The sequence below is a fragment of the Dipodomys merriami genome, unplaced genomic scaffold, assembly GCF_024711535.1.
Source record: "Dipodomys merriami isolate MVZ:Mamm:240054 unplaced genomic scaffold, mDipMer1.0.p SCAF_11, whole genome shotgun sequence".
Taxonomy (NCBI): domain Eukaryota; kingdom Metazoa; phylum Chordata; class Mammalia; order Rodentia; family Heteromyidae; genus Dipodomys; species Dipodomys merriami.
Genome location: NW_027202382.1, coordinates 25,999,589 through 26,025,215, shown reverse-complemented (window position 1 = coordinate 26,025,215; position 25,627 = coordinate 25,999,589). Strand labels below are relative to the sequence as shown.

General features: G+C 39.8%; 3 protein-coding genes across 7 annotated transcripts in view; 2 read left to right on the top strand and 1 right to left on the bottom strand.

Annotated features, from left to right (window-relative positions):
• Ctnnal1 (catenin alpha like 1) overlaps positions 1-14,543 on the top strand; it is a 63,205-nt gene extending 48,662 nt beyond the window's left edge. Inside the window, exons 12-19 of the mRNA XM_070011261.1 lie at positions 8-45; positions 4,664-4,714; positions 4,807-4,961; positions 8,153-8,201; positions 10,589-10,645; positions 10,786-10,899; positions 12,494-12,577; positions 13,680-14,543. Coding sequence (XP_069867362.1) covers positions 8-45; positions 4,664-4,714; positions 4,807-4,961; positions 8,153-8,201; positions 10,589-10,645; positions 10,786-10,899; positions 12,494-12,577; positions 13,680-13,745 — 614 coding nt within the window. The 3' untranslated portion in view covers positions 13,746-14,543. The remainder of the gene's footprint in view (positions 1-7; positions 46-4,663; positions 4,715-4,806; positions 4,962-8,152; positions 8,202-10,588; positions 10,646-10,785; positions 10,900-12,493; positions 12,578-13,679) is intronic.
• A 69-nt stretch (positions 14,544-14,612) lies between these two features.
• Abitram (actin binding transcription modulator) lies at positions 14,613-20,766 on the bottom strand. 3 transcript variants are annotated; one of them, XR_011369593.1, is made up of 7 exons: positions 20,621-20,759; positions 19,645-19,696; positions 18,287-18,416; positions 17,577-17,653; positions 17,397-17,466; positions 16,825-17,310; positions 14,613-16,196 (listed from the first exon to the last, which is right to left on the bottom strand). XR_011369593.1 is itself a non-coding variant. In XM_070011295.1 (6 exons), exons 1-6 carry the CDS (start codon positions 20,697-20,699, stop codon positions 17,173-17,175), a joined length of 546 nt encoding a protein of 181 aa, XP_069867396.1. In that variant the 5' UTR covers positions 20,700-20,756; the 3' UTR covers positions 14,613-17,172. The 3 variants fall into 3 exon arrangements, 2 of the variants coding, with proteins under 2 accessions (XP_069867396.1, XP_069867395.1); XM_070011295.1 differs by having other exon boundaries at positions 14,613-17,310; positions 20,621-20,756; XM_070011294.1 differs by lacking the exon at positions 17,577-17,653 and having other exon boundaries at positions 14,613-17,310; positions 17,397-17,522; positions 20,621-20,766.
• A 326-nt stretch (positions 20,767-21,092) lies between these two features.
• Positions 21,093-25,627, top strand: part of Elp1 (elongator acetyltransferase complex subunit 1) — a 51,697-nt gene continuing 47,162 nt past the window's right edge. Inside the window, exons 1-3 of one of the 3 annotated variants that reach the window (XM_070011216.1) lie at positions 21,093-21,241; positions 24,251-24,413; positions 25,351-25,503. In XM_070011216.1, the coding sequence (XP_069867317.1) occupies positions 24,264-24,413; positions 25,351-25,503 (303 nt within the window). In that variant the 5' untranslated portion in view covers positions 21,093-21,241; positions 24,251-24,263. Of the gene's footprint in view, positions 21,242-21,496; positions 21,588-24,250; positions 24,414-25,350; positions 25,504-25,627 lie in introns of those variants that run through there. The other 2 variants (XM_070011206.1, XM_070011200.1) reach the window with 2 other exon arrangements.

Below are 25,627 nucleotides of genomic sequence, written 5' to 3'. Positions count from 1 at the left end.
TTTGTAGGAGAGAAGTATGGCTACCTTTCACTACCAAAGCCAATGGTAAGTAGAATTACATACATTTCAGAACGTTTTTATTTAGAATTTTAACTTTTTAGCATTTAAAATTTAAATGGTAGCTTACTGCTACCATTCTGTCCCTACATAGAAAAAAAAAACGTTAAATGCATACTGTTCAGAGCTGTTACTCTGGGTAGCAAGCTACCTGTGGTTCATATCGTGAATATTTGTTGGAAATGGAGATTTGAGAGAATCAGTAACAGAAATAATGATGACTAAGTCATAGTCTGATGCTACATATGGTTTTATTCTTCATATCTTGGGTCTGTTTAGCAAGATTATGTTGGAATCATTTTCTGTAGACTAAGAATTGTTATATGCTTTCTACCTAGAGGAAAGCATGCTATATACATGGGGTGGAGGGAAGACAAAGATAAATTAGCTCAACTTTGGTCCTAGGATCCTTTTTAGGAAGTAAAATCCTATCTCTGACTGATAACCATGTGCTATCAATCTTGTTACCCAGATGACACTTTGGTGATCCTAGCAATTCATTTGTAGACATCATTCTATGTGACTTATAGTTACTAATAACATGCAATAAAAATAGAAAGCAGCAGCTGAGTGCCAGTGTCTCATGACTGTAATCTTAGCTACTGAGGAAGCTGTGATCTGAGGATCATTGTTCAAAGTTAGCCCAGGAAGGAAAGTCCTTGAGACTCATCTCCAATTTTTCACCAAACACAAATGAAGTTTCTGGCTTTTTGCTTAGAGCTAGTGCCTAAACAAAAAAGCTCAGGGACAGTAACCAGGCCCTGAGTTCAAGCCTCTGTATCAACAGCACACACACACACACACATGCACACACACATACATACACACACACACACACACACACACACAGAAATTATAGCTAAAATAAAAAGAATCCATTATCAAAAAGGACTAGTCTTCTAAAACTAATAAGTCTTTTTTTTTTTTTTTTGGTCAGTCATGGGGTTTGAACTCTGGGCCTGGGCGCTGTCCCTCAGCTCTTTAGCTCAAGGCTAGCACTCTGCCACTTGAGCCACCATGCCACTTCTGGTTTTCTGCTGGTTCATTGAAGACTTTCCTCCCTGGGCTGGCTTTGAACTCAGATCCTCAAGTAGCTAGGATTACAGGCATGAGCCACCAGCACTCGGTCCTAATAAGTCTTATATCAGAAGCTGAGGAAAAACAATGGACTGTGTAGAAGTAGCTTCTGGGAAAGAAGAAATTATGATGGCTAATGAGATAACAAAAGACTTATAAATTATATTCCATAAAACTATAACCAGTTCTCAATTGTCAAAGGAAGAGCACTTTGATGACTCATTTTTAAGATATCAAACATTTTATATGACAGGCAAAAACCAATTTGTTCGTCATTTAATCATTGACTATTTCTACAACTTGCTAGGCACTAGAATAGAAATGTTGCAAAAGATACCAGAGGATGAATTCTACAGGTGGGGATTAGAGAAAATATTTTACTTACTATGGTACTTATGTTGTCTTGAACTGTCTGACATTCATTTGATATTTAGAAAATAATTTGATAATTTGTTGAGTCAATGAAAATTTGTTGGTCGCTGACAGCCTAGTCTGGACTATCTAACAGTTGAAATACAATCCAAGGCATATACATAGTTCAAATTTTTATAGAAGCTGCATTAAAAAATATTTCATAATATACTGTATTTCCAGAATATTCCAAATAGTATCACTTCAGTGTCACCAACATAAAAATATGGAAAACTTTTCTACTTTTTTTTGTCTTCTTAAGTCTTCAAAATCCAGTGTGTATTTTACAGAGATACCATATATTTTTTTAAGTAGAGAGGTGTTACAGTTACATAAGATATTGAGTACTTTTCTTATCTAACGTGTTATCCCCTCCCTCATTTTTCTCCTTTTTCACTTCCCCCTATACTCCCACCAAGTTGTACAGATCATTTCCAACATAGTGTCTTGTGAGTATCACTGTTGCATTGGTTTCCCCTTTGTCCTTTGTCTCACCATTTTTTTGTTTCCTTTCCCTTCCCTAATTCACATGCACATATATAATACCCAGAGTACCAAAATCAAATACACTGACAATGGGATAAACCATAGTAGGGGAAACACAAAAGAAAAAAAGAAATCAGGGGGTAATAATGCTCAATAGGAAATGTACTCATTACCTTACTCGTGTAACTGTAACCCTTCTGTGCAGTATCTTTACAATAAAAAATATATATTAAAACAACAACAAAGAAACAACAACAACAAAGAAAAATCTCTTGTGTTCATGTCTTGGAATGCATTTCACTTAGCATCATCCTGTATGGTCATATGTACATAGCTATTGAGCTATTCTGCTATTACAAATAAGGGAAACCATGAGACCTGTTTCTTTTGTTCTGACTTACTTCACTTAATATGACTTTTTCCAAGTCCTTTCATTTCCTTCCAAATGGGGCAGTGTCATTCTTTCTGATGGAAGTATAGGAGACACACATTTTATGACTGGCAATGTTTCAAGTGTTCACTTGTGATTAATAGCAACTATATTGAACAGTGCAAGTATAAACTCCTATAAAAAGAAAATGAATACAGAGAAGGGAGAACTGTTGACATTTAGCAGTGATGAAAAACAGATGGTGAATATCAGAGAACTGGCCCAAAGAGACACAAAGTAAAACTCCTGGGCCAGGGACAGTGACTCATACCTATAATCCTGTCTACATGGGAGGTAGAGATAGGAAGGTGGTGGGTCTGAGACTAATTTTGGGCAAAAGCACAAGACCCTATCTGAAAAATAGCTAAGGCAAAAAGGGCTGGAGACTTGGCTCAAGTTGTGGAGTACTTGCTAGGCTCTGGGTTCAAATTCCAGCCTGGCTTAGATAAAAAAGGAACAATGATGATGGGGGAAGGAAGGAGGAGGAAGGGGAGAGAAAAATGGAGGAAGAAGAGGAGAAAGAGGAACAACTACATCTGAGGACAAAGAAATGATAGCAGGAATGGGTAAATGTCTAGGCAATGAATATATGATAAAGCCAATGCTCGTATTTTCAAAAAGGCATATTATTAACTAGTGCATTTTTTTGAAGAGAGAATGTTATTTAATACTGACATGTCATTAGAAATTTTAATATAGCCAGTGAAAAGGAAGTCATAACACTACAAAGTAATTTTGTGGGGTTTTTTTTTTAAAACTACTTCTATGCCTTAAGCTATTCTCAGAACAGTTTGAAAAGTATAGATATAAATTTATCTATTTTTCTTTAAATCAAGTCAAAGAGATGACATTATAGTAAGATTTTACTGTTCATAAGCAGATAAGGACAGGTTGGCTTTTTTTAATTGACATTTTTATTAGCATATGTTTGTATATAAGGGTGTTTCACTGTGACATTTACATATATACATACAAACTCACCAGTCAAACTCACTCCATAGGTCTTTCTGACTCTCCCCAGGTGCTTCATGAAACAATGTCAGCAGGTTTCATTATTCTCTTATACATGTTTATAAAGTACTTCTGTTCATTGTCATTCACCGTAACCTCAGCACTGGTGGGCTGAGGCAGAAAGAAGGATCATGAGTACAAGGTCAGCATGAGCTACATGGAGACTGTCTCCAAGAACAGAGAGAGACAGAGAGACAGAGACAGAGACAAAGACAGAGAAAGAAACAAAGAATTTGAAGAAAAAAAAGAAAGCTGGAGCTATAGCTTAGTGGTAGAGCTGTTGTCCAGCATATGGAGACCCCGGATTTGATCCCTATCACAGAGAAAATGAAATCAAAACAAGCAAAAACACCACATAGTTGAATGGAATAAAAATGTTGTTGCACTGAGTAATGATGGAGCTCCTTAGCAATAAAGAATCCAAAATCAAGAATCATTTCATTAGTTGACGACAGCATAGCTAATATTTTAGAAATATTTTAGGAAGGGCTGGGAAGGTGGCTCAGTGGTAGAGCGCTTGCCTTGCATGCATGAGGCCCTGGGTTCGATTCCTCAGCACCACATAAGCAAAAAGAAAAAAGCCGGAAGTGGCGCTGTGGCTCAAGTGGTAGAGAGCTAGCCTTGAGCTGAAGAGCTGAGACAGTGCCCAGGCCCAGAGTTCAGGCCCCACGACCGGACCAAAAAAAAAAAAGAAAAGAAAAAAGAAAAAGAAAAAAAAAGAAATTTTTTAGGAAGTAGATTTGGAGTATAAGTCTGAGTGTATTTCAAAATAGTGTCCACTAGGTGGCAAGCTTGATCACATTATTAAATTGGTTTAACTTTTTAGGCAACACTTTAATATAATAATATAATTAAAACAACTAATTTAGTCGGGTGCCAGTATCTTATGCCTGTAGTACTAGTTACTCAGCAGGCTGAGATCTGAGGTTCATGTTTGAAGCCAGGCAGGAAAGTCTGTGAGACTCTTAACCTCCAGTTAATGAGAGAAAAAGCTGGAAGTGGTGCTGTGGCTCAAGTGGAAGAGCACTAACTTTGATTAAGAGGCAAAGCTCAGGGACAGTGCCCAAGCCCAGGCAAAAAAAAAAAAAAAAAAGCAACAAATTCGTGTGAATAAAATTTTATTACGAGTACTTAGAATACTGTTGTGTTTCCTTACAATTAAATTATCTTATTCTTTTTTAATTGTTATAGAAGAATAGTGCGAACCTGAAGTCATTAAAGCAAGACAAGCCTGACTCTGAGGTAAGACCTTTCCTTTTGTAACTGTGTTACATCTAATCTTTCTTTTATATAAGAAATGACAATGTTGTTGTAATTAAAATGTGTATTTGTAGGAGCAAGCCAAGATAGCAAAGCTTGGACTTAAGCTGGGTTTGCTCAGCTCCGATGCCGACTGTGAAATTGAGAAGTGGGAGGATCAAGACAATGAGATAGTTCGGTATGGACGAAACATGTCCAGGATGGCCTATTCTCTGTATTTATTTACTAGGTAATGTGCTTACATTTTGGTCTTTTTGAATCAGTATGAGAATATTCAGCATAAAGAGAAGGTGCTATGATAGGTTAAGGTCAATAGTTTTAGTATATGGCAAAAAGAGTAGAAGTAGTTAAAGCAGTTTGTTTTAATGTAACAAGAAGACCAATTTCCCTAACTTTAATATTCTCTTGTTTATATTAAAAGACACTTGATTAAGTACTTCATTGAAGTCAGTGATAATCACATTGTTCAGTCTTCGTTAGACTTTAAGTATTTTCTAGATATTCCCAATCATAGAGTGTGTGTGTGTGTGTGTGTGTGTGTGTGTGTGTGTGTGTGTGTGTGTGTGTGTGTGTGTGTGTGTGTGTGTGTGTGTGTGTGTGTGTGTGTGTGTGTGTGTGTGTGTGTGTGTGTGTGTGTGTGTGTGTGTGTGTGTGTTGGTTGCACTGTCCCTGAGCTTTTTTTTTTTTTGGGTCCGGTCGTGGGGCCTGAACTCTGGGCCTGGGCGCTGTCCCTCAGCTCTTCAGCTCAAGGCTAGTGCTCTACCACTTGAGCCACAGCACCACTTCCGGCTTTTTTCTTTTTGCTTATGTGGTGCTGAGGAATCGAACCCAGGGCCTCAGGCATGCAAGGCAAGCACTCTATCACTGAGCTACCTTCCCAGCCCCTCCCTGAGCTTTTTTGATTAAGGCTAATGCTCTATCACTTGAGCCACAGCTCTATTTCTGTTTTTGTTTTTGTTTTTGTTTTTGGTGATTATTTTGAGAAAAGAGACTAGCATACTTTCCTACTTAGGCTGGCTTTGAACTGTGATCCTCAGATCTTAGTCTTCTGAGTAGGATTAAAGGTGTGAACCAGGAACACCTGGATCATTTTGGTTTTGAGAAGATTAATAAACTAATACTGAAGAGTGTTTGTATCTACAGAAAAGCAGGTTTTTACAAAATGTTCTTTGGAATGAAGAAATCTTACTTCATAGGGACAGACTATAAAACACGTGAGAACCTCTCAGAGGCAGCTCTACTTCCAAAATACGCGAGGGAAGAGAAGTGACTATAGTATACAGTTTGTTTTTGCAAAGACATCAGAAAGAGACGATCACGATAGAATGTGTGAGGCAGGATAGAAGGGAGCGATGCTAGTTTGTAGTGATTCCATGGTGTGAAGGAAAGATGAGGAAGAAGCATTCTATAGCTAAGAGGCTTTTTTGGTGTCTTCTGCCTTTTTTAAGAGGGTAAGGAAGAAGTGATGAGTTGATAATTTTGACATTGTTTTATCATCTGTTAGTACCTTATCACATTTTTGTTGTTGTTGTTCATGGGGCTTGAACTCTACGCTTGGGCTCTGTCCCTTCGCTCTTCAGCTCAAGGTGATGCTCTACCGCTTGAGGCACAGGGCCACTTCTGGTTTTCTAATGGTTTATTGGAGATAATAGTTTCACGGACTTTCCTGCCCCAGCTGGCTTTGAACAGTGATCCTCAGATCTCAGCCTCCTGAGTAGCTAGAATTACAGGCGTGAGCCACGGGCGCCAGGCTTCATTAGACTCTTATCTCTGATTATCTATCAAAAGTTGGAAGTAAAGCTGTGGCTCAAGTAGTAGAGCATTAGTCTTGAGCTAAAAAATCTCAGGGACAGTGCCTAGGCCCATAGTTCAAGCCCCAGGACTTGCACAATACTACTGTATTACTACTTCTACTAATCATAGGGTTATCAAGATCAGCCTGCTGTTGCTGGGCTTACAGGTAAATGCCACCATGCCCAGCATAACTACCTCTGATTAGTTCTTATTTTAGAATAATTCAAGATAGTATATTTTGTTTCAAATTCAGAATACTGAATTTTGATAAAGACTTAGAAGACTAAAGGGCTGCCCCATGGAGGAGGGGTAGGGATTGCTAAAGCTCTGTGGAGCCAGAGCATGGTTATTGGACAGGAATAATGAAACAGGAAAGGAAAATGGATTTTCTGTAACACATAAATGCCTTGTTTCATTTATATGTCTTTTAATGATGTAATTACCTCTTTGTGGTCAAGTCTCAAGTTGTTTTTTTTCTGACCCACACTGTTTTTGTCTTCCCCAATAGTCTTTTACATTTTCTTTTAAGACCTGTAGTTTACCCACCAGCCTCATCTAGGTACTTCATTCCAAGACTAGTTATTCCTGGCAACTTTATAACCTTTCCTCAGGCAATTGCTTAAGGTCATTGTAAAAATGTAATATGTAATCATGTAAAATGTGGTTTTAAACAATTACTAATGTTTAAACTCTTCTAGTGCATTGTGGTTAAAAAAAATCAAACCTATCAGTGTCATATAGTCTTCAATATGATTTTTGTTTCCTGAGATCATTTGATCCTCTTGATAGTTTATCAAAGAACAGGAATGATTGCTTCATGTCTCATAGCTATTAAGGTACTAGCTGCTACTTGAGTACATATCTTCTGGCTTAGGTCCGCTCTATTGCTCTTGTTAATGAATTCTCCTATTTTCTTTGTTGTAATTTACTTTGCATTTTTTAGAGTTCTTAATTCATCTTGGTAGTTTTTAATCTAGTATCTCCCAATCTCCTAATTTGACTGATATGAAAAGATTTATTATTAGTTATATTAATATTGAAACTTAAGTAGTATGTCTTTATAAAGCTGAACTGCTTAGTTCCTGCCAGAGTTGAAATTAGAATTAAAGGTGAGAATATCCTGACTTTTGGTCTGATCTGTTTGCAGGACAAATAGAACTTTACTATAACTTGTCAGTTTAAAATTTCTTTTCATTATAAATGAACATAAGCTTTTTTGTGGCGTCACAGTACCAGGGCTTGAATTCAGGACCTCACTCCATTTGTTCATTAATACTTTATCATTTGAGTCCATGTCCAGTCCCACAGTTTGCTGGTTAATTGAAGAGTTTCTTAGACTTTTCTGCCCAGGCTGGCTTTATACCCTGATCCTCTTAAGTCTTACCTTCTGAATAGCTAAGATTATAGGCATGAGCCACTAGTGCCTGGCTTAAACTTTAAGCTTGGAAAATAATAGTTAGCTACTATAACTGATATAAGAATATATCACAATAATATTAGTCTTATTCATATTACTCATCATAATTTTGGCTCTGTTAATAAACAAAATGCTCTAGTTATTTTGTTAAGCAATGAATTTCCAGGTAATAACTTTTTTAACATTCTTAATAATTCATTTTATTTTAGAGGGGAGGGGCCACTGAAAACTTCCCGTGATTTAGTTCATCACCTAGAGGTATGTTTTTGTTTTCATTGTATGCCAGTACTTTGTGAACTGTAAGGGAATTATAAATGCCTCTTTTTGAGGCATTTCAGACTGAACCCAGGGCTTCATACACTGAACTTTATCTCCTACGCTTTTTCATTTTTGTTTATACTTACTTTTTTTGTGCTGTTTTTGGGACTTAAACTCAGGGCCTGGGCGCTGTCCCTAAGCTTTTGTGCTCAAGGCTAGTGTTTTACCTCTTTGAGCCACATCTGGGTTTTGGGAACTCAATTGGAGATGAGTCTCATGGACTTTCTTTCCTGGGCTAGATTCCAACTACTGTCCTCAGATCTTAGCCTCCTGAGTAGCTAGGATCACAGGTATGAGCCACCAGTGCCCAGCTTCATTTTAATTTTGACAGATTTTGCTAAATTGCCTAGGCTGGGCTAGAACTGGTTATCTTTCTACCTGAGACTCCCAAGTAGCTGGGATTGTAAGCATGCATCATCATACCTATTCTTGTTATTCTAAGTGATTTATTCTATCATACATGTATGCTCGCTGTGTACACACTGGAGTGTAATACAGAGTGCAGAAAATTAAAATTTAAAGGGCTTGCACTAATATTTTGGTTATCTTGCCAGAAAGAAATTTAAATATTATCGGAGTAATGCAGAATAGGCTAATAGACACAATAGTACGTTTTATGTTTTTACAAGTAGGTGAAACAGATATAAATCCCTTACATCTTCTAGAGTTCTAGTAAGACTTTCTGACCTCTTCACTGAATTGAATGGTATCAATTAAATGAGATGATACATAAGCTTCTGTCGCATGCTAATGGATGATATTCAGTTATTCCTTCTTTCCATCCACATTCATGATGACTCAGAACATGGAGGGAAAGACAGATATATTATATATATATATATATATATTTATATATATATATATTTTTTTTGTTCTGTAGGTTTAGTGGAACTCCATGTAGCCTATCTCTAGAAGATGAGTTCACATTCTAGATAGAGACTTTAGATTGGCAAATGGGTCACAAAACTCCTTCCCTATTTTGTCCTGTGTTAGTCTGTTTTCCTGCATTTGAAATTTAGGAGTTTGTATCTCTTGATCACTGTTATTTAGTCCTCTTTGGCATTCCTGTATGCTTCTGTAAGAACTGGTTCAGGACAAGGATTTCAACTGAAAGGAATAGCTGTCAAAATAGGATTACGGAGAGTGTTTTCGCAAGCTTTTCTATAAATGAGCTAATTCACTTAAATTCACCTATTCCACTCACTTTATTCCATGTGAGCTTATTCATCAAACTTACACTGTTCCTGGGCTTTGAACTCAGGGTTCTGTGCTTGCCAGGCAGTTGCTCTACTACTTGATCTCTATAACAGCCCTTTTTTTTTGTTTTTCAAATATTTACTTATTTCACATTTATTTTTTCAAAATATTTATTTTTCTCAGAGTTATGCCTGGCCTGCCAGGACTGTGATCCCTTGATTTATGTTTCCTGTGTAGATGGGATAAGGGGATGTCAGTTTTATTCCACTATGTGCAGCCAGAATTTTTTTTAAAATTGTTTCAGATGAGGTCACACAAACTTTTTGCCTGAACTGCTATTGAACTATGATCCTTCCATTGTCTTAAATAGCTAGGAATTTAGACACAGCTCCACCCCCCCATACTGATTTTGCATGTACATTTAAATACAATGTCCTGAATATTCGTATCTGTTTAGTTTTCACTATTTAAGTGCATGGTGAATGGTGAAAATCAATATGAAAACAAGGAGAAATAATCTAATCCTCTCAAACTGCTTATGGAATGTGTATTCTTAGATGGGATTAGTTAGCAATGTTCTAACCTTTTGGACCTCATGTTCCAAGTTTCAGTCTTCCTTTTATAATTGGGAATTTTGGGTCTGGGAATGTGGCTCAGTGGTAGAGTGCTTGTCTAGCATGCATGAAGCCCTGAGTTTGACTTCTCAGTACCACATAAACATAAAAAGCCAGAAGTGGTGCTGTGGCACTAGTTTGAGCTGAAGAGCTCAGGAACAGCACCCAGGCCAAGTTAAAGCCCCATGACTGGCAAAATAAAATAAACATAATTGGGAATTTTATGAGATCCTTGGAGAAACCTACAAACAATGAGTGGCTGAGTATCACAGGTCTGTATGACTCTTCAAAATAATTGGAGGTTTCCGATATAGAGGAGCCTTCCTAGCCTGGAAAATACCTCTGAATCCAGTTAATCTCTTGTGTTTACTTGCACAAGATACAACAAATCTTTAGGAGTTCTACAGGATTTTAGTGTTCCATTATATGTTTTAAAGTATATAAAATTAACAAGTATATTCCTTGCTAATTATCCACTAAACATCAGTCTAAAATAGTGATATTCTCCTTTGCCAGGATTTTGCCACTGAGGGACTGAAGGTTACTGCAAGTGCACAAGCGTTTTCAAAACAGGTAATTTTGTTTACTTCCGTGGTCTTGTGGTGATACCTTGTATACCCACCTTGGGACTATATTATTAAGAGTTAAAAGACTTCAGATTTAAAAGATGGAATGTTAATGAAGTAGTTACAACTTCCTAAATTGCATTTCAGCTGAAAGATGATGACAAGCTTATGCTTCTCCTGGAAATAAACAAGCTAATTCCTCTGTGCCACCAGCTTCAGACAATGACTAAGACATCTGTGCAGAATAAAGTGTTTTTAAAGGTAAAAGATGGGGTGGATTATTTAGGTAAACATTTATAATACTAGTACACTCACTTTTTTTTTTAAGTGTTAATACTCACGGCAGGATAATACATGTCCATTTTCATGACGACTGAATTATCCATGATTATCTTCTTTTTGGGGGGGGAGGGGGGTCCGGTTGTGGGGCCTGAACTCTGGGCCTGGGCACTGTCCCTCAGCTCTTCAGCTCAAGGCTAGAGCTCTACCACTTGAGCCACAGTGCCACTTCCGGCTTTTTTCTTTTTTCTTATGTGGTGCTGAGGAATTGGACCCAGGGCCTCATGCATGCAAGGTAAGCGCTCTACCACTGAGCCACCTTCCCAGCCCTCCATTTCTATTTTTTACTGGTTAATTTTAGTGTTTATACCTACTTTCTTCACTAGATTTTTAAGTACTTGGGGCAGAAAGAATGTCATTTATCACTACCTTAGAATTTAGGATGGTAGTGTGGTTTCAATTAAACTAAGAGAGGCACATTACAGTTTGAATAGTAATTATTTTTTTTTTTAGATATTGCTTTTTTTTTTGGGGGGGGGGTCCGGTCGTGGGGCCTGAACTCTGGGCCTGGGCGCTGTCCCTCAGCTCTTCAGCTCAAGGCTAGCGCTCTACCACTTGAGCCACAGCACCACTTCCAGTTTTTTCTTTTTCCTTATGTGGTGCTGAGGAATGGAACCCGGGGCCTCAGGCATGGAAGGCAAGTGCTCTACCGCTAAGCCACCTTCCCAGCCCTGATTATCTTCTGGTATAACTGACCTCAGGAAGCAGCAGGTTCAGCAAATAAATGAGCCTGATCATAGGTTAATCCATAGTGCCATAGAGCCACGTTTAAGTCCTCACTTGTGAGTGGCACATACCCCTCTAGAGTCTAGTTTCCTACAATTTAACTGAGGAAATGTGGGCATATGCCAACGAGGCAGAGTGCTAAAATTGCACAGAGGGAGACTCAATGCCAGTATTTAATGTTTGAAAATCTCCTAGCTAGTTGTAGTAGTTGCTTTTCCTCTTATTTTTCCTGGGGTTCCATAAAAAAGGCACGAGACTTGGATGGCCAGTCCTGTGTTGTGAGGTTTGCAATCAGCTTATGTCTTCTAATGTATGCCTTTCAAGACTTCTTAGAGTTCCACAATGGGGAAATTTTATCATGTTAAAACTAACTGATAGAAGGGGAAACAAAGGAGGAGGCTACAATGCTTGATAAGAAATGTACTCATTATCTTGCCCATGTAATTATAACCCCTCTGTACAGTATTTTCACAATAAAAAATAAATTAAAAAAAAACTGATAGGGCTGGGAAGGTGGCTCAGTGGTAGAGTGCTTACCTTGCATGCATGAGGCCCTGGGTTCGATTCCTCAGCACCACATAAGCAAAAGGAAAAAAGCCAGAAGTGGTGCTGTGGCTCAAGTGGTAGAGCACTAGCCTTGAGCTGAAGAGCTGAGGGACAGCGCCCAGGCCCAGAGTTCAAGCCCCACAACCGGACCCTCCCCCCAAAAAAAGACAAAAAACAAAAACTGATAATATTTCATGAAGGAATCGGTTTTAGAATGTGATTCTCATGTTTTCTGTCACTGTAGGTTGATAAATGTATTACGAAGACAAGATTTATGATGGCTCTCTTGGTCCAACTTCTCTCACTTTGCTATAAGCTGCTAAAGAAGGTGAGGTCATTTTCTATTTTCAACTGGCTTTTTAAAATATTAAAACTTTGGGCTGAAGGCATGGCTTAGTTAGTACAGTGCCTGACTACAAAAGGCAATACTGCTATCAGAAAAAGAAAAGAAAAATAATTAAAAAAATATACTATGTGAAGTAAGCCAGGCCCAAAGAAACATACCCATGGTATCCCTTATTTGCAATAACTAGTACATGTCTAGGACAAGCAAAAAAAGTCAACAGCTATTTACATATGACCTTATAAGATAATGTTAAGCGAAATGAACCCCAAGACAGGGACACAAGTGGTTTTTTCTTTCTTGTTATTGTTTTTAAGGTACTTATAATGCATTATGTGTTTCTTTTGTATGTTCTTCCCCCATGGTATAACCCCTATTTTCACTGTTTCTTATTCTGATGTCCTGCATCTTGTATATACATTTTATAATTTGGAGAGGGGAAGGGAAATAACAAAATGCTTAAATAAGGATACAGGTTGACCCGTTGTAACAATGAGATGTACAAGACACTGTTGAAAACGAACTTTACAATTTGGGGAGGGGGAGGAGTAAGGGAGGTGGGAAGAGCAAGGATGGTAGGGGAAAACAAAGGAGGAGATAACAATGCTCGATAGGAAATGTACTCATTACCTTACTCATGTAACTGTAACCCCTCTGCACAGTATTTTTACAATAAAAATATGGAAAAAATTTAAAACTTTGGGCTGAAGGTATGTCTCAATTAGTACAGTACCTGACTACAAAAGGCAATACTGCTATCAGCAAAAGAAAAATAATTAAGGAAAATAATAGTTGAGCAAAGGTGGCATATGCTGGTAATTCTCACTACTTGGGAGGCTGAGATCTAAGGACTGCAGTTCAAAGCCAGACCAGGCAGAAGTTCATGATTCTTATCTCCAGCAAAAAGCCAGAACTGGAGGTGTGGCTCAAATGGTAGAATGCCAGTTCTGAATGGAAAAGCCAGCAAGAGTTCAAGGTCTTGAGTTCAAGCTCCAGAATTGGCACAAAAAAGAAATGGATAGTATTTAATCTCTCCCCTCCTTTTTTTCCTTTAAAGTAAAACACTAATTATCTCAATTCTTTCCAGTTTCAGATTGAAAATAACAATTGGGTCTCGGTGACCAATAAAGATGCCATGGACAGTAAAACTTGAGAAACTTTTGGTCCAGATTCCTGGGATTCTATGTGGCAAAGATGAAATGGCTAAAAAAGGAGATATTTCTTTATACTATCAGAAATTCATCCTTCCTATAAAGAAAATACTGGAATCTTTTATTTTTTTGGTCTTCAGATTGTGACGCTTTCTGACAACTAATTAGTGCCAAGGTGTTTGCTAGAATTCTAACTGCAATGCAATTTTAAAATGGGGCTTTGCACTAGTAATGTTCTTTAAAAGCTAAACCAAATATTCCAACTGTCTTAATGACATCTGAATCCAAAGAAGCTATTTTGAATATATGCTGAACTTTGACATTTATGCTTTGTTTTCTTTATTTAAGCTTATCATCTAGAACACTAATTACATCAGAAAACGTACAATGGTCTGGGGGAACCCAGGGTTTTTTCATCCCTCAGAGGATGCCCTGTCACAGACCATCCATGGTAATAGCAAGGCTGTTTTCTAACATGTGTCACATAAAAGGATCATCTGTGCATCCCTCCTCTACTCTCAATAACAAGATAATGGATCTCCACAGAATCTTCGGCAAACTTCTGGAAGTAACTGTCTTTGGGTTCTAGTATAGCTGGCCAATCTGCCCTAATATTGGCTGCCCTAATAGGGCTTCCTATTGGCTTAAAAAGGTTGTGAACAATCCTCAGAATGGCAGATTAAAAAGGAAGAATTTTGGAACTGAGGCACTGTTTATTCTGTATACTCATACACTGTATTTTATATATATGGCATTGCAATGTGCATAACAAATAAACATCTTTGGTATTTTTAATTTTAGCATTTAAAGTTGTTCTCTTTGTGGAATAGTGTTTTGACTGAAGGATCTGGCTCTGAGGTTTTCTCATGATTTAGTATGGCTATCTTTGTTGTGGAGTAGTGTCATATTAGTGTCAGTATCCCAATATTTTGAAAACAGTTGCTAAGTAGGTAAGATGTTCTGATGACCTTTATATGGGTAAGCCAACATAAAATGTTCACACAAAATCCTGAAGAAACGATTACTGATTAGTCAAGAACTAAAGTATAATTAGCCAATATTTCACTGAAGAAAATTTTTGCTGTAGCCCTTAGGTGTACTCAGCTTGATAGCCTTTAAAAAGTACTTCTAATTCCAGAGACCCATGGCTCATCCCTGTAATCTAAACTACTCAGAAAGCTGAGACCTAGAGGATCATGGTTTGAAACCACCCTGGGCAAGAAAAGTCTCTCCATATCCATTCAATTAATGAACAAAATGCCAGACTGAGATGTGGCTCAAGTTGCAGAAGTGTCATCCATGAGTAGGAAAGAAAGAAAATGGAGCTATGGGCAGCTCTGAGACCAGGCCTCAGTACTGGCATAAGAACACAAAACAAACCCAAAAACCTCTTTAATTAAGTCATTAAGAATATATTTTTATTTTGTGAAACTGAAGTATTCTTATAAATTATCGCTATAGTAGTGGAAGTATATTTAAAATACATATGTTAGTTTTAATAGCTTTAGTATCATCACTGTATTAAGTCTTTTTTTTTCTCCTTTTAAAAATTTTTGCTGGTATCAAGGCTTGAAGTCAGGGCCTTGTTTTGGAGATGGGAGTCTCACTGACAGACTAGCTTTGACTCCTGATTGTTTAAGTCTCAGCATCTGAGTAGCTAGTGGCTCACCAGTGTGAGCCACTGGTGCCTGGCTTGTATGAAGTCTCTAAGAAACACTGTGCTGCTCTTAGTGAGAACCTACAGCTGTGTGATTTTATTTCTAGTATAGCACTATCATTGTAGAGATCCACAGTTATCTTCTACATCATGTCCTAAAAATTTAGTTTTAGTGGTACACAATTATAAAGTTGTCGGGAACTACAAATAATTCTTATTTACAAAATACTCTTTTCATACACCTAAAAAGAATAGTGTCTTATAAATGCAAATGGGGGTAGGAAGTGATAATATGACTTCAACAACATGAGGAAAAAGAACCAAAGAAATTTATATATCAAGTGATTTCTTTTGCACCAAACTATTTTCAGTTAAAAACAGGGATAACTAAATCTATGTGTGGGTTGCAACCCTTAAGAAAACATAAGAGTAAAGTCCTCTTATTTGAAATTCAGTGTAAACGGAGTATCTAATGTTAGGCCAAAAATTCAGTTTTTCCTAAATTTAATGATGTGAACGCCTTTGTTCAATTCCAGCCCCTCTGAATAAAATGTTCCCAGTTAAGTCTTTATTAGATATATCTAAAGATAACTGAAACTAAAATGTGTGAGACTAGTGTTTGCAATGTATTTGCAAGAACCTGTTCAATAGTGCATTCTAACAGTTCTACTTGCTAGCAAAGTCCTTTGTACTTTTCAAAGCCTTTTCTTGTCTCTCTAAGTCAGAGGAAGGCCATTTCACTGGAGTAAGGAGAGTACATTTGCTTAAGTAAGTACATCTGCTTCTTCCTTCCAACCTAAAAGAAGAGGGAAAAGTGGTGAGACAAGAGTTTTCAGTAGTGTCACATAAGCAGATGAAGTAAGAAAAGCCAAAACATCAAACTGATGGAAAACTGACCCTAACACAGTAAGTGGCCAGGCACCAATGGCTTATGCCTATAGTTCTAGCTACTCAGGAGGCTGAGATCTGAGGATTGCAATTCAAGGTCAGCCCAGCCAGGAAAGTCTCATCCAATTAAGCACCAGAACGGTAGGAAGTAGAGCTGTGGCTCTGGGGTAAAGTGCTAGCCTTGAGCAAAACTTCAGGGACAGCATCCAGACCCTGAGCTTACACCCCAGGATGGACACATGGACAAAAGGATGGATGGACACACACACACACACACACACACACACACACACACACACCACACACACACACACACACACACACACACACCCCACCATCAACAACAAAAATAGTGGACAAAAGGATGGATGGACACACACACACACACACACACACACACACACACACACACACACACACACACACACACACACACACACACACACACACACACACACACACACACACACACACACACACACACACACACACACACCATCAACAACAAAAATAGTATTTCAAAATGTAGTATTTACTTCCAGAGTATAAATATGATGGGTAAATTATTCTTTCTTGGCTACTTAAACTTTTCTGTCAAAGAGTTTAGTTTGGTTTTAATTTTTAAAAAAGTCCTTGTTTACCAGTTACTAGAACCAAGAAAACAGAGAGTAGATAAGGATGGCAGATTTGGGAGCTTGGAGACCAAAGGGATGCAAGGCTTGTTACGTGTAATCAAAGGAGGAAGACAAAGTTAACTGAAGGATTAGCCCTTCCTCGATAAAGGCTGGAGCATGTCTCACAGTTACTGCTTCTCCTTCAGTGCACTGATAAGGTTGGCCAGGTAAGGTTATGAATCTTCCATCACTTCTACTCCATTTCAGTCCTCAAGATGTAGCTGTTGTGGCATCCATTCGTTTTCCCACAATTTCATCATACTGTTTTTGTGTCAATAAACCTTCTGTTATGCTTTTACTTTCTTCAAATTTGGGCAATACAACTGCAATGTAGCCTTCAGTGGAAGGCTAGAAAGAAAACAGAATATTTAGTACTATCAAATGATTTTTTAAAAGTATTTTTTAAAAAGTAGGGATCATGTTCTTCTTTTTACCTTTTCTTGAAGAATAGATGGCTTATGGAGAATGTTTTCATTTACTTCCATCAAACGTCCTCTAATACAGCTGTTTAAAACAATTTCTTTTGAGAAAAGAATAACAATGTTTCCCAGGAAGTTTTCCTGGAAAAAACCATAGTGAACATAGATATCTGAAGTTAAGACACAATTACTCACCTAGATATGGTATATTCTTCTCCATCTGAGCAGTAAATTTTACACAGAGGTGCAAGTTCTGTTAAAAACTGTGCTCCCTAGGCAATGAAAAGAGAGATGTTAATTAAACAATGTATGTTCCTACTTCCTTTGACAGGCACTCCTAAGACTTAAAAGAGGATGTATTTCTGGAACTCCTGGTTTTTGTTTTTGTTAGTTTTTGTCAGTTGTGGGGCTTGAACTCTGAGCCTGGGTGCTGTCCCTCAGCTCTTCAGCTCAAGGCTAGCAATCTACCACTTGAGCCACAATGCCACTTCCAGTTTTCGTGGTTTATTAGAGATAAGAGTCTCACGGAATTTCCTGCCTGGGCTGGCTTTGAACTGTGATCCTCAGATCTCAGCCTCCTGAGTAGCTAGGATTATGGGTGTGAGCCACCAGCTCACTAACTTGAGTTAGTGGTTTAGTAAATCCAGAACAAATGAGCGACAAAGTCGACTTTCAAAGGCTTACCTTCTACCTCCTCTATTCTGGGGATAACAGGAATGGCAGTACAGAGCCTAATATAATAGACATTATACCTAATGAAAGACTTTCTTTTTCTTGTGAGGATTTCTGTTAAATATACTTAAATCAGCACCTTAAACTTCCAGAGAAGGTATGCTGACCATACATTTACTGGACCCCAAGGCTGACTAGTTCTACCATATCACCACAGAATTACAGGAACATACCCGCTTGAATTTCCCAGAAACCTTGTTCTGAAGTCTGCTACAGTTGTTACTGATCTGATAGGAAATACTTTGTATTGTTTTTCCACTTTGAAGAACTGGATGAGAAGCAGCCAATGTGATGACACATATTCTACAAGGAGAAAACATTGATTCTGTATTACTGTTTGTAATAACTCTTTCTCCTATTAGAATTCCTATTGGGACTGAACTGGTACTTGTTTTGTCAAGCTATCATCTCTTTTTGTTTGGCTAATATTGGAGCCTAATAGTAATATAAGGAATGTAATCTTAGAAGAGGAGAAAGATTGGAGTTTATTTCAAGAAAAGGGAAGAATAACAAGTTTTTTTTTGGGGGGGGGTTCAGTTGTGGGACCTGAACTCTGGGCCTGGGCACTGTCCCTCAGCTCTTCAGCTTAAGGCTAGTGCTCTATCACTTGAGCCACAGCGCCACTTCCGGCTTTTTTCTTTTTGCTTATGTGGTACTGAGGAATCAAACCCAGGGCCTCATGCATGCAAGGCAAGAGCTCTACCACTGAGCCACCTTCCCAGCCCAACAGAAGTCTTTAGGTAGCACTGAAGTGGAAGAGAGTGAAGTAAGGCATGTCTATATATAGGAAACTATGACCCTTTCCCTGGGTGAGCTCTGGCAGTTCAGTTGTTAGGCACAGGTTAACTACATTAGGTAGCAGGTTAACTGAGGATATGGTCCTCTACTTAGATTTTTTTTTTTTTTGAGTGACTAGGCCCTGGAAGACTCAGTTCTGCCAAAAACTATTATAATAATAACACTATTTAGCACAGTGAAGATCATATGCATATATGTATGTATATATGTATGTATATGCACTCTTATATACAGGGCCAGAAAAATGTTCTACCATTGGAGCCACATCCCCCACATGTTTTGCTTTGTTTTTCTGCCTGTCCTGGACTTGAACTCAGGGTCTCGGCTCTGTCCTTGATCTTCTTTTGCTCAAGGCTCATGCTGTACCACTTAAGTCACAGAAGTCACTTCTGGATTATTCTGAGTAGATTATTGGAGATTAGAGTCTCATGGAGTTTTCTACTTGCCTGGATCAGCTTCTGAAATGTGATCCTCAGATTTCAGGCTCCTGAGTAGCCAGCTTATTCCCCCCAGCCCCCAGTACACACAAGGTCTTATGCTTTGGGCTGGGCTGGCCTCAGACCATGTAGTTCCTACCTCAGTCTCCCAAGTAGCTGGGATAACAGACCTGTGTCAGCATGCCCAACCAGCAGTGGCAAATATAATGTTTTATCTAATAAGTTTTTGTTCAACTTAGAACTCAGGGTGTAAGAAGAAAGAAGTTTTTGGTAATTAAAAATATTTGGTTACCTACCGGTTAGAGTGCTGTAGGATACAGTGGTCTTCACAGGGTTTTCCTTTGACATCTTTACGAAGAATAAATAGATTATTGGCTGAGGAAACAGTATTTATTACTATTTGGTACTTTCTGGGGCTCATGGGGATAATTATGAAGATGAGATTCAGGCTCATCATTGGTGTCCCTTTTTTTACAAATATGTAAAGGCTTCTGATAAAACATTTCAATGGAACTGACCCAGACAGATTAAGTCAATGGTAAGGTGATCAAGCACTTGCTCCAACGTGCTTTATTTTCACTTTAAGACCACATTCTTTAAAATATAGTGGCATACTTTTGATAGGTGGCTTCCAGGACTGTCCTGATGTTAGCACGGTAAAAGTACCACGTTCCAGAAAACCCGTCCTGCGTGAACCAGGGCAGATGGTTATCCTAAATCAGGCCCACAGCAAATATAGTTGTATGTGTGTGTGCGTGCGTGCATGCGTGTGGGTTCCACTGAACAAATGGGAGGAAGTGGAGGTTAGAGTCCCTAAAGATGTCCTTGTCACTAGTATTTACTGAGTACACGAAACAATACATGCACAAGGCAGACAGACAACAGCCTGTGGATTTTTCCTTAAGCAGAACTCCATGCCGTCTACCCTGCTGCCTCTTCCGGCTCCGATCACTTTTAGTAATTGGCCATTCTTCAGCCCGGAGCCCTCGAACCCCTCCAGGCCCTCAAGGTCCTTTGTCATCTGGCCCCAGCTATCCTACCTCGGGGCTTCGATTTAGCCTACTCGTTTTCCCGCATGCAACCCGCACCGTGCTGTCTATCCGCAGAATGTGCCCTGCTGCAGATCTGCCTTTCCACTCCACAAATGTCATTCCCACCCCTCCACATCCGGGTTCTTCTGAGGTGGAGCCGGGGGAGGTAAGCGGCGGAAAGTGCGCTCCGTGGCTGGCGTACGGTCAAACGCGGCAGGGATGGCCGATACGGCACACTCACCGGCTTTGTACCAGCGAGTGAAGTAACGATCCACCAGCGACGGTATCTCAGGCTCAGCAGTCACCGGCTCGGTAGCCATGGCGACCGCCCTGGGGATCCAAGCACTTCCGTCCGCAGGCCCAGACCAGACTATGTCCTTCCGGCGCGCTCGGTAGGGTGATGCGCATGCGCGCGCTGCCCCTGGCTCCGCCCACCCCTGCCTAATTACAGTGCGGGCGGTCTGAAGTCAAATTGGGTCTCCGGAAGGACGGAGAGACAGAGCAGGGCAATTAACTCAGCCCTCCCCTCTACCGAGCTTTTGCTGCTGAGACTGCCAACAAGGCCATAACCGAGTGACGCAGGGGCCGCCCCTTCCTCTCCCCGCCCCCGCCAGGGCACGCCCCTTACGCTGCATGACGTCACGCCCGCGCCGCCCGGCCCGTGCGTCGCCGCCGCGCCGTCTGCTTGCAGAGCTGCGCTCCAGCCTCGGGCCTTCTCGTCTCTACCCCTGAGGCCCCGGCGCAGGTACCGAGAGACTTGGGTGCCATCGGGGCTGGGGTCTGGAGGCCCGTGGAGCGAAGCGGGAGCCGCGAGGGCGTACGCGTCGCGATTCGGGGAGCCTCACCTCAGAGTGCCGCGCAGGTGAGCACGCGAGGGCCGCCGGACGCCGGCCCTGCTCGGCCCGCCGCGGGTGGCGGGGTCCGAGGCGGGGTGGGGACCTCCTCTTCCTTGGAGCCTTCGCCTCTTCGGTCACCGGTCGCTGCGTGGTCCGTGCTGCTCCCGGGAAATCGCTTGCAGTAGGTGCGATAACCGCGGAGAGAGAATCCGCCTCCGGGGGAAGAGGTGGTGGTTTAGGTGCTCTCGTGCATCCGGGGAAGTTTTCCCGGAGACGGTGATGTCTCCTGTGTTTCACCCCGTGTGTGGTGTTAACGTCGCTTTCTCTCCTGGCTGTGATTAGATGGACAGAAGTCATAGACTGGATCCCAGGGTAAGTAAGGTGTATTCGGTGGAAGGACTCAGCTTTACACTGACCCTAACCCAGGTCACCTTGAATTTTTCCACATGAGAGAGTGAGCGCGAAAAAGGAGGCAAAAAGGGTTTTTAGCTTGGAACAGAGGGTAATGATGCCAAGTCTTAAAAAAAAAAATAGGGTACACTGCCATTTTTGTAGAAGAGCAGCAAGTTTTTCGTTTTTCAAGTTGCATTTGATGTGCATTTGATGTGCCTGTGAAACGTGTTCGTGAGGTTAACTCGGCAGGTTGACAGTGTGGATTTAGCGTCCAGTTGGATTGGGGTAGCGCTAGTCCTACAGGCTGGAAGTCAGGCTAGGTATTAGTGGTCTGCCTGGTACTTGTAGTCAGGTATGATGAATAGTCCAGAGATAAATAGATGCCTTCATCTACCCAGAACGAAAATGCTGAAGCTGTTAGAAAATCAAAATTGAGTCAGGGTTGACCAGTGGTGGTGTGGAGGGAATTTTAGCACATTAACAAAGGAGGGGGTAACAATGCTCTACAAGAAATGTACTCATTGCCTTACTCATGTAATTGTAACGTCCCAAATTCTGGAAGTGTTTGGAGAACACTTTTTCCTAGGCTTTGGATGGATTGGAGACATATTTTTCATTGAGAAGTTAAGGAGTAAGGATGATGGGTGTGAAAAATAAGTTTGTTTTTATGCTGAAAGAATTGGGGTATGGGGCTGGGAAGGTGGCTCAGTGGTAGAGCGCTTGCTTGCATGCTCAAGGCCCTGGGTTTGATTCCTCAGCACCACATAAGCAAAAAGAAAAAAGTCGGAAGTGGCGCTGTGGCTCAAGTGGTAGAGCGCTAGCCTTGACCTGAAGACCTGAGGGACAGTGCCCAGGCCCAGAGTTCAGCCCCACATCCGGACCCCCCCCCAAAAAAAAAAAAAGAATTGGGGTAGGAGGGAGATTAACCAGTTTACCTTGGTTGTTCTTGCACTTACCAGGTAGGCTCTGTCCTGCATGAGCTACCACATGAGTGCACACACTGCTTCCTGCTTTTTATTGTTTTTATTTCCGTTTTTATGAATGCATTTGTTAATATGTTTATTAGTACATACTATTAAAGTTATCTTATTGCAGATTACTGTCTGCTGTCAGTATATCTGCAGTAGACCCTTCCTTGACAGCTGCAGATCTATGGTTCCAAGGAGCATACTGTTGAGGAAAACTGCAAATGCTTAGGATGTAAAGTTCTGCTGCAAATACTGATTCATTTTTCCCAAAATGCCCTTCAACTTTCTCTAAAAGCATGCTACCTTTGAACAAATCTAATAAAATTTTCACTGTATTACTTAAGATCAGCACATTAGCTTTGACAGTGGAGCTGTGACTCAAGTTTAGAGCACCAGCCTGAGTGTAAAAGCTAAGCAAGAACTCAGTTCCCTAAGCTGAAGCCCCAGCACCAGCACAAAGCAAACAAATAGTAACAACAACAACAAAAAGCACAATAGCTTTTACTTTAGTTTTAGAGTACCATTTGTTTTGGAGGAGGCAGATTCACAAAATTAAGAGTAGGATACTTAGCAATCTCACACAGCTATTTAAACAAAACTATGATAGTACTAGACTAAAAGCTCCAAATGAACTGAGCTATATGATGAATGTGTGAGAATGTAAAATTTTTGTTTTTGAAATTTCTTTGGATTGCCTGTTATGTTATATGCTTAGTTATTTATTTGTGCCAGGAATGGGGCTTAAACTCAAGGCCTAGGTGCTGTCCTTCGCATTTTTGCTCAAAGTGGTGCTTCACCACTTAAGCCCCAGCTTCACTTCTGGCTTCGCTTTCTGTTCTGGTGACTTCGAACTACTGTCCTTACGTCTCAGTCACCTGAGCCATCAGAACCTGGTTTCTTTTTAAATTGTTTAGACTGTACTTGGTATAGTCTGTGAATGAAATGGAATTACTATATGTAGATTTATTTGTTCTTTTTTTTGTTTGTTTGTTTGTACGAGACTTGAAACTTGGTGAGTGCTGGCTAGATGGGCACTTTACAACTCGTCATGCCCCCATCTCTTTTTGCTTTCATTCTTTCTTGTGTGGTGTCTATTTATGCCTGAGCTATTCTAGCCCCTGCTAGGGTGACTGGCACATGCCACTTCACCCAACTTTTTATTGGTTGAGATGAGTTCTTGCAAACTTTTGGCCCAGGCTTACTTCAAATTGTATATCCTCTGATATTAGAGTCTGAGTAGCTGGATTATAGACGTTAGCCACCATACCTGGCAAGTGCATGGGTTTTTATATAATTCTGTCTACTCTTTTCCTTATGATTTTTATAAATCTTATGTGTTAGAGATACTGTAATATGAAAATAAAATGTTTTCCCATTTATTGTGCTCTTTCCAACTTTACTGAGGAATAACTAATGTTAAGTCATTGTGAAGGAAAAACTCATAGTTTGTAGTCTACAGCTAAATGGTGCAATGCTGCCACACATCTATACATGGGTGTGTGTTCAAATCATAGGGCTCCTTTTTCCCCCTTGGTTATTCTATCCACTTCTCTACCACTCAGTTGTTACAGCTGATATGAGTGTGGCCATGTCTCCAGTAAGCTATTTCTTTCTCTTCTAGATTGATTTGTCATTACTGTTTTGTCAAGGGAGATTTGTATTTTTTCCCCTCAGATATTGCTTCATCATGCGGAATCTAAAGTTATTTCAGACCCTGGAGTTCAGGGACATTCAGGCACCTGGGAAACCTCAGTGCTTCTCTCTTCGAACTGAGCAGGGGACTGTGATCATTGGCTCAGAACATGGACTAACAGAAGTAGATCCTGTCACAAGAGAAGTAAGTTACTGATGGACATGCGTGAACTTGACATGGCCCTTTGACTTATTTTCTTCCTTCTCCAAAGTTGTCTTCTTTTATGGCTTAATGAACTTGTGCCTTACTGAATAGAATATCTCTTTGTTTTATATGATGACGTACTAGGTAAAGCTTATATAGTATCATACTTTAAACTCTGCTACTATTTTAAGCTAAGGTGACAAAGTTCTGACCTTATATTTTGTATGAGTACCCTATGTGTTAACCCTTTCTTCCATGTTAGTACTATTTATAATGGTTGTTCTCAGCTAAGAAGCACATAAAAATTGCCATTGGAGTTTATTTTATTTTATGGTACTTGAACCCAGGGCTTCATGTGTGCTAAGCATCTTAGAGTTCTACTGCTGAGCTCTGCCTTCAGCCCCTTCCCATAGAGTTTTGTGAAAATAAATCAATCTTTAGTGCTGGATCTGACCATATATATTTCTAAAGGTTATATGGGTCAATTTTGTTATTTCCCCTCGATTATATTTTACTGCTAATGTATTTTAGGTTATTTCATTTTACTGTCTTTCCTCGTATTAAAGAAGTCTTAGAAAACTAGTGTCATGGGGAAGGTTGTAATTCAGTATGTGTCAGAACATGAGTTTGATTCATAGCATCGCAAAACAAAGCAGAATAAAAGTCACAGTCATCAGCTCCATTTTATTATTGAACCTTTTTCAAGAGACCATACTTGTTTTGACTTTATTTAGCAAAAGGGTCACCTTACTTACCTATTTTTATTGTTTAAAAGGATATACTTGTACTGCTTTTCAAATCAAACTTTCAATTTTCATCCAGATAAAAACATTTTGAATTTTATAAAAGAAGTCTTATAAGTGATTTCATTTCTGGAAATACATTTGTTCTTGAAAGTGAATTAGGTCCATTCCTTATGTGTTTGCTTTTTTGAAAGGTGAAAAATGAAATTCCTTTGGTGGCAGAAGGCTTTCTTCCAGAGGACGGAAGTGGCTGCATTGTTGGTATTCAGGACTTGCTGGATCAGGAGTCTGTATGTGTGGCTACAGCCTCTGGAGACGTCCTACTCTGTAATCTCAAAACACACCAAGTAAGTAAAACTACGGGAAGGAGAGGAGGCTATCTCAGGTATTCTCAGACTCTTATCTCCAGATAATCACCAAAAAAGCCAAAAGTGGAGCTGTGGCTCAAGTGGTAGAGCTCTAGCATTGAGC

Excerpts from the sequence above, each read along its gene's own strand:
- Abitram (XM_070011295.1), bottom strand. The coding sequence starts at position 20,699 with ATGGCTACCGAGCCGGTGACTGCTGAGCCTGAGATACCGTCGCTGGTG. Across the intron at positions 17,467-17,576 it reads GAAGAATATACCATATCTAG|CTGTATTAGAGGACGTTTGA; the intron begins GTGAGTAATTGT and ends TGTTTTAAACAG. Across the intron at positions 17,311-17,396 it reads CATCTATTCTTCAAGAAAAG|CCTTCCACTGAAGGCTACAT; the intron begins GTAAAAAGAAGA and ends TTTTCTTTCTAG.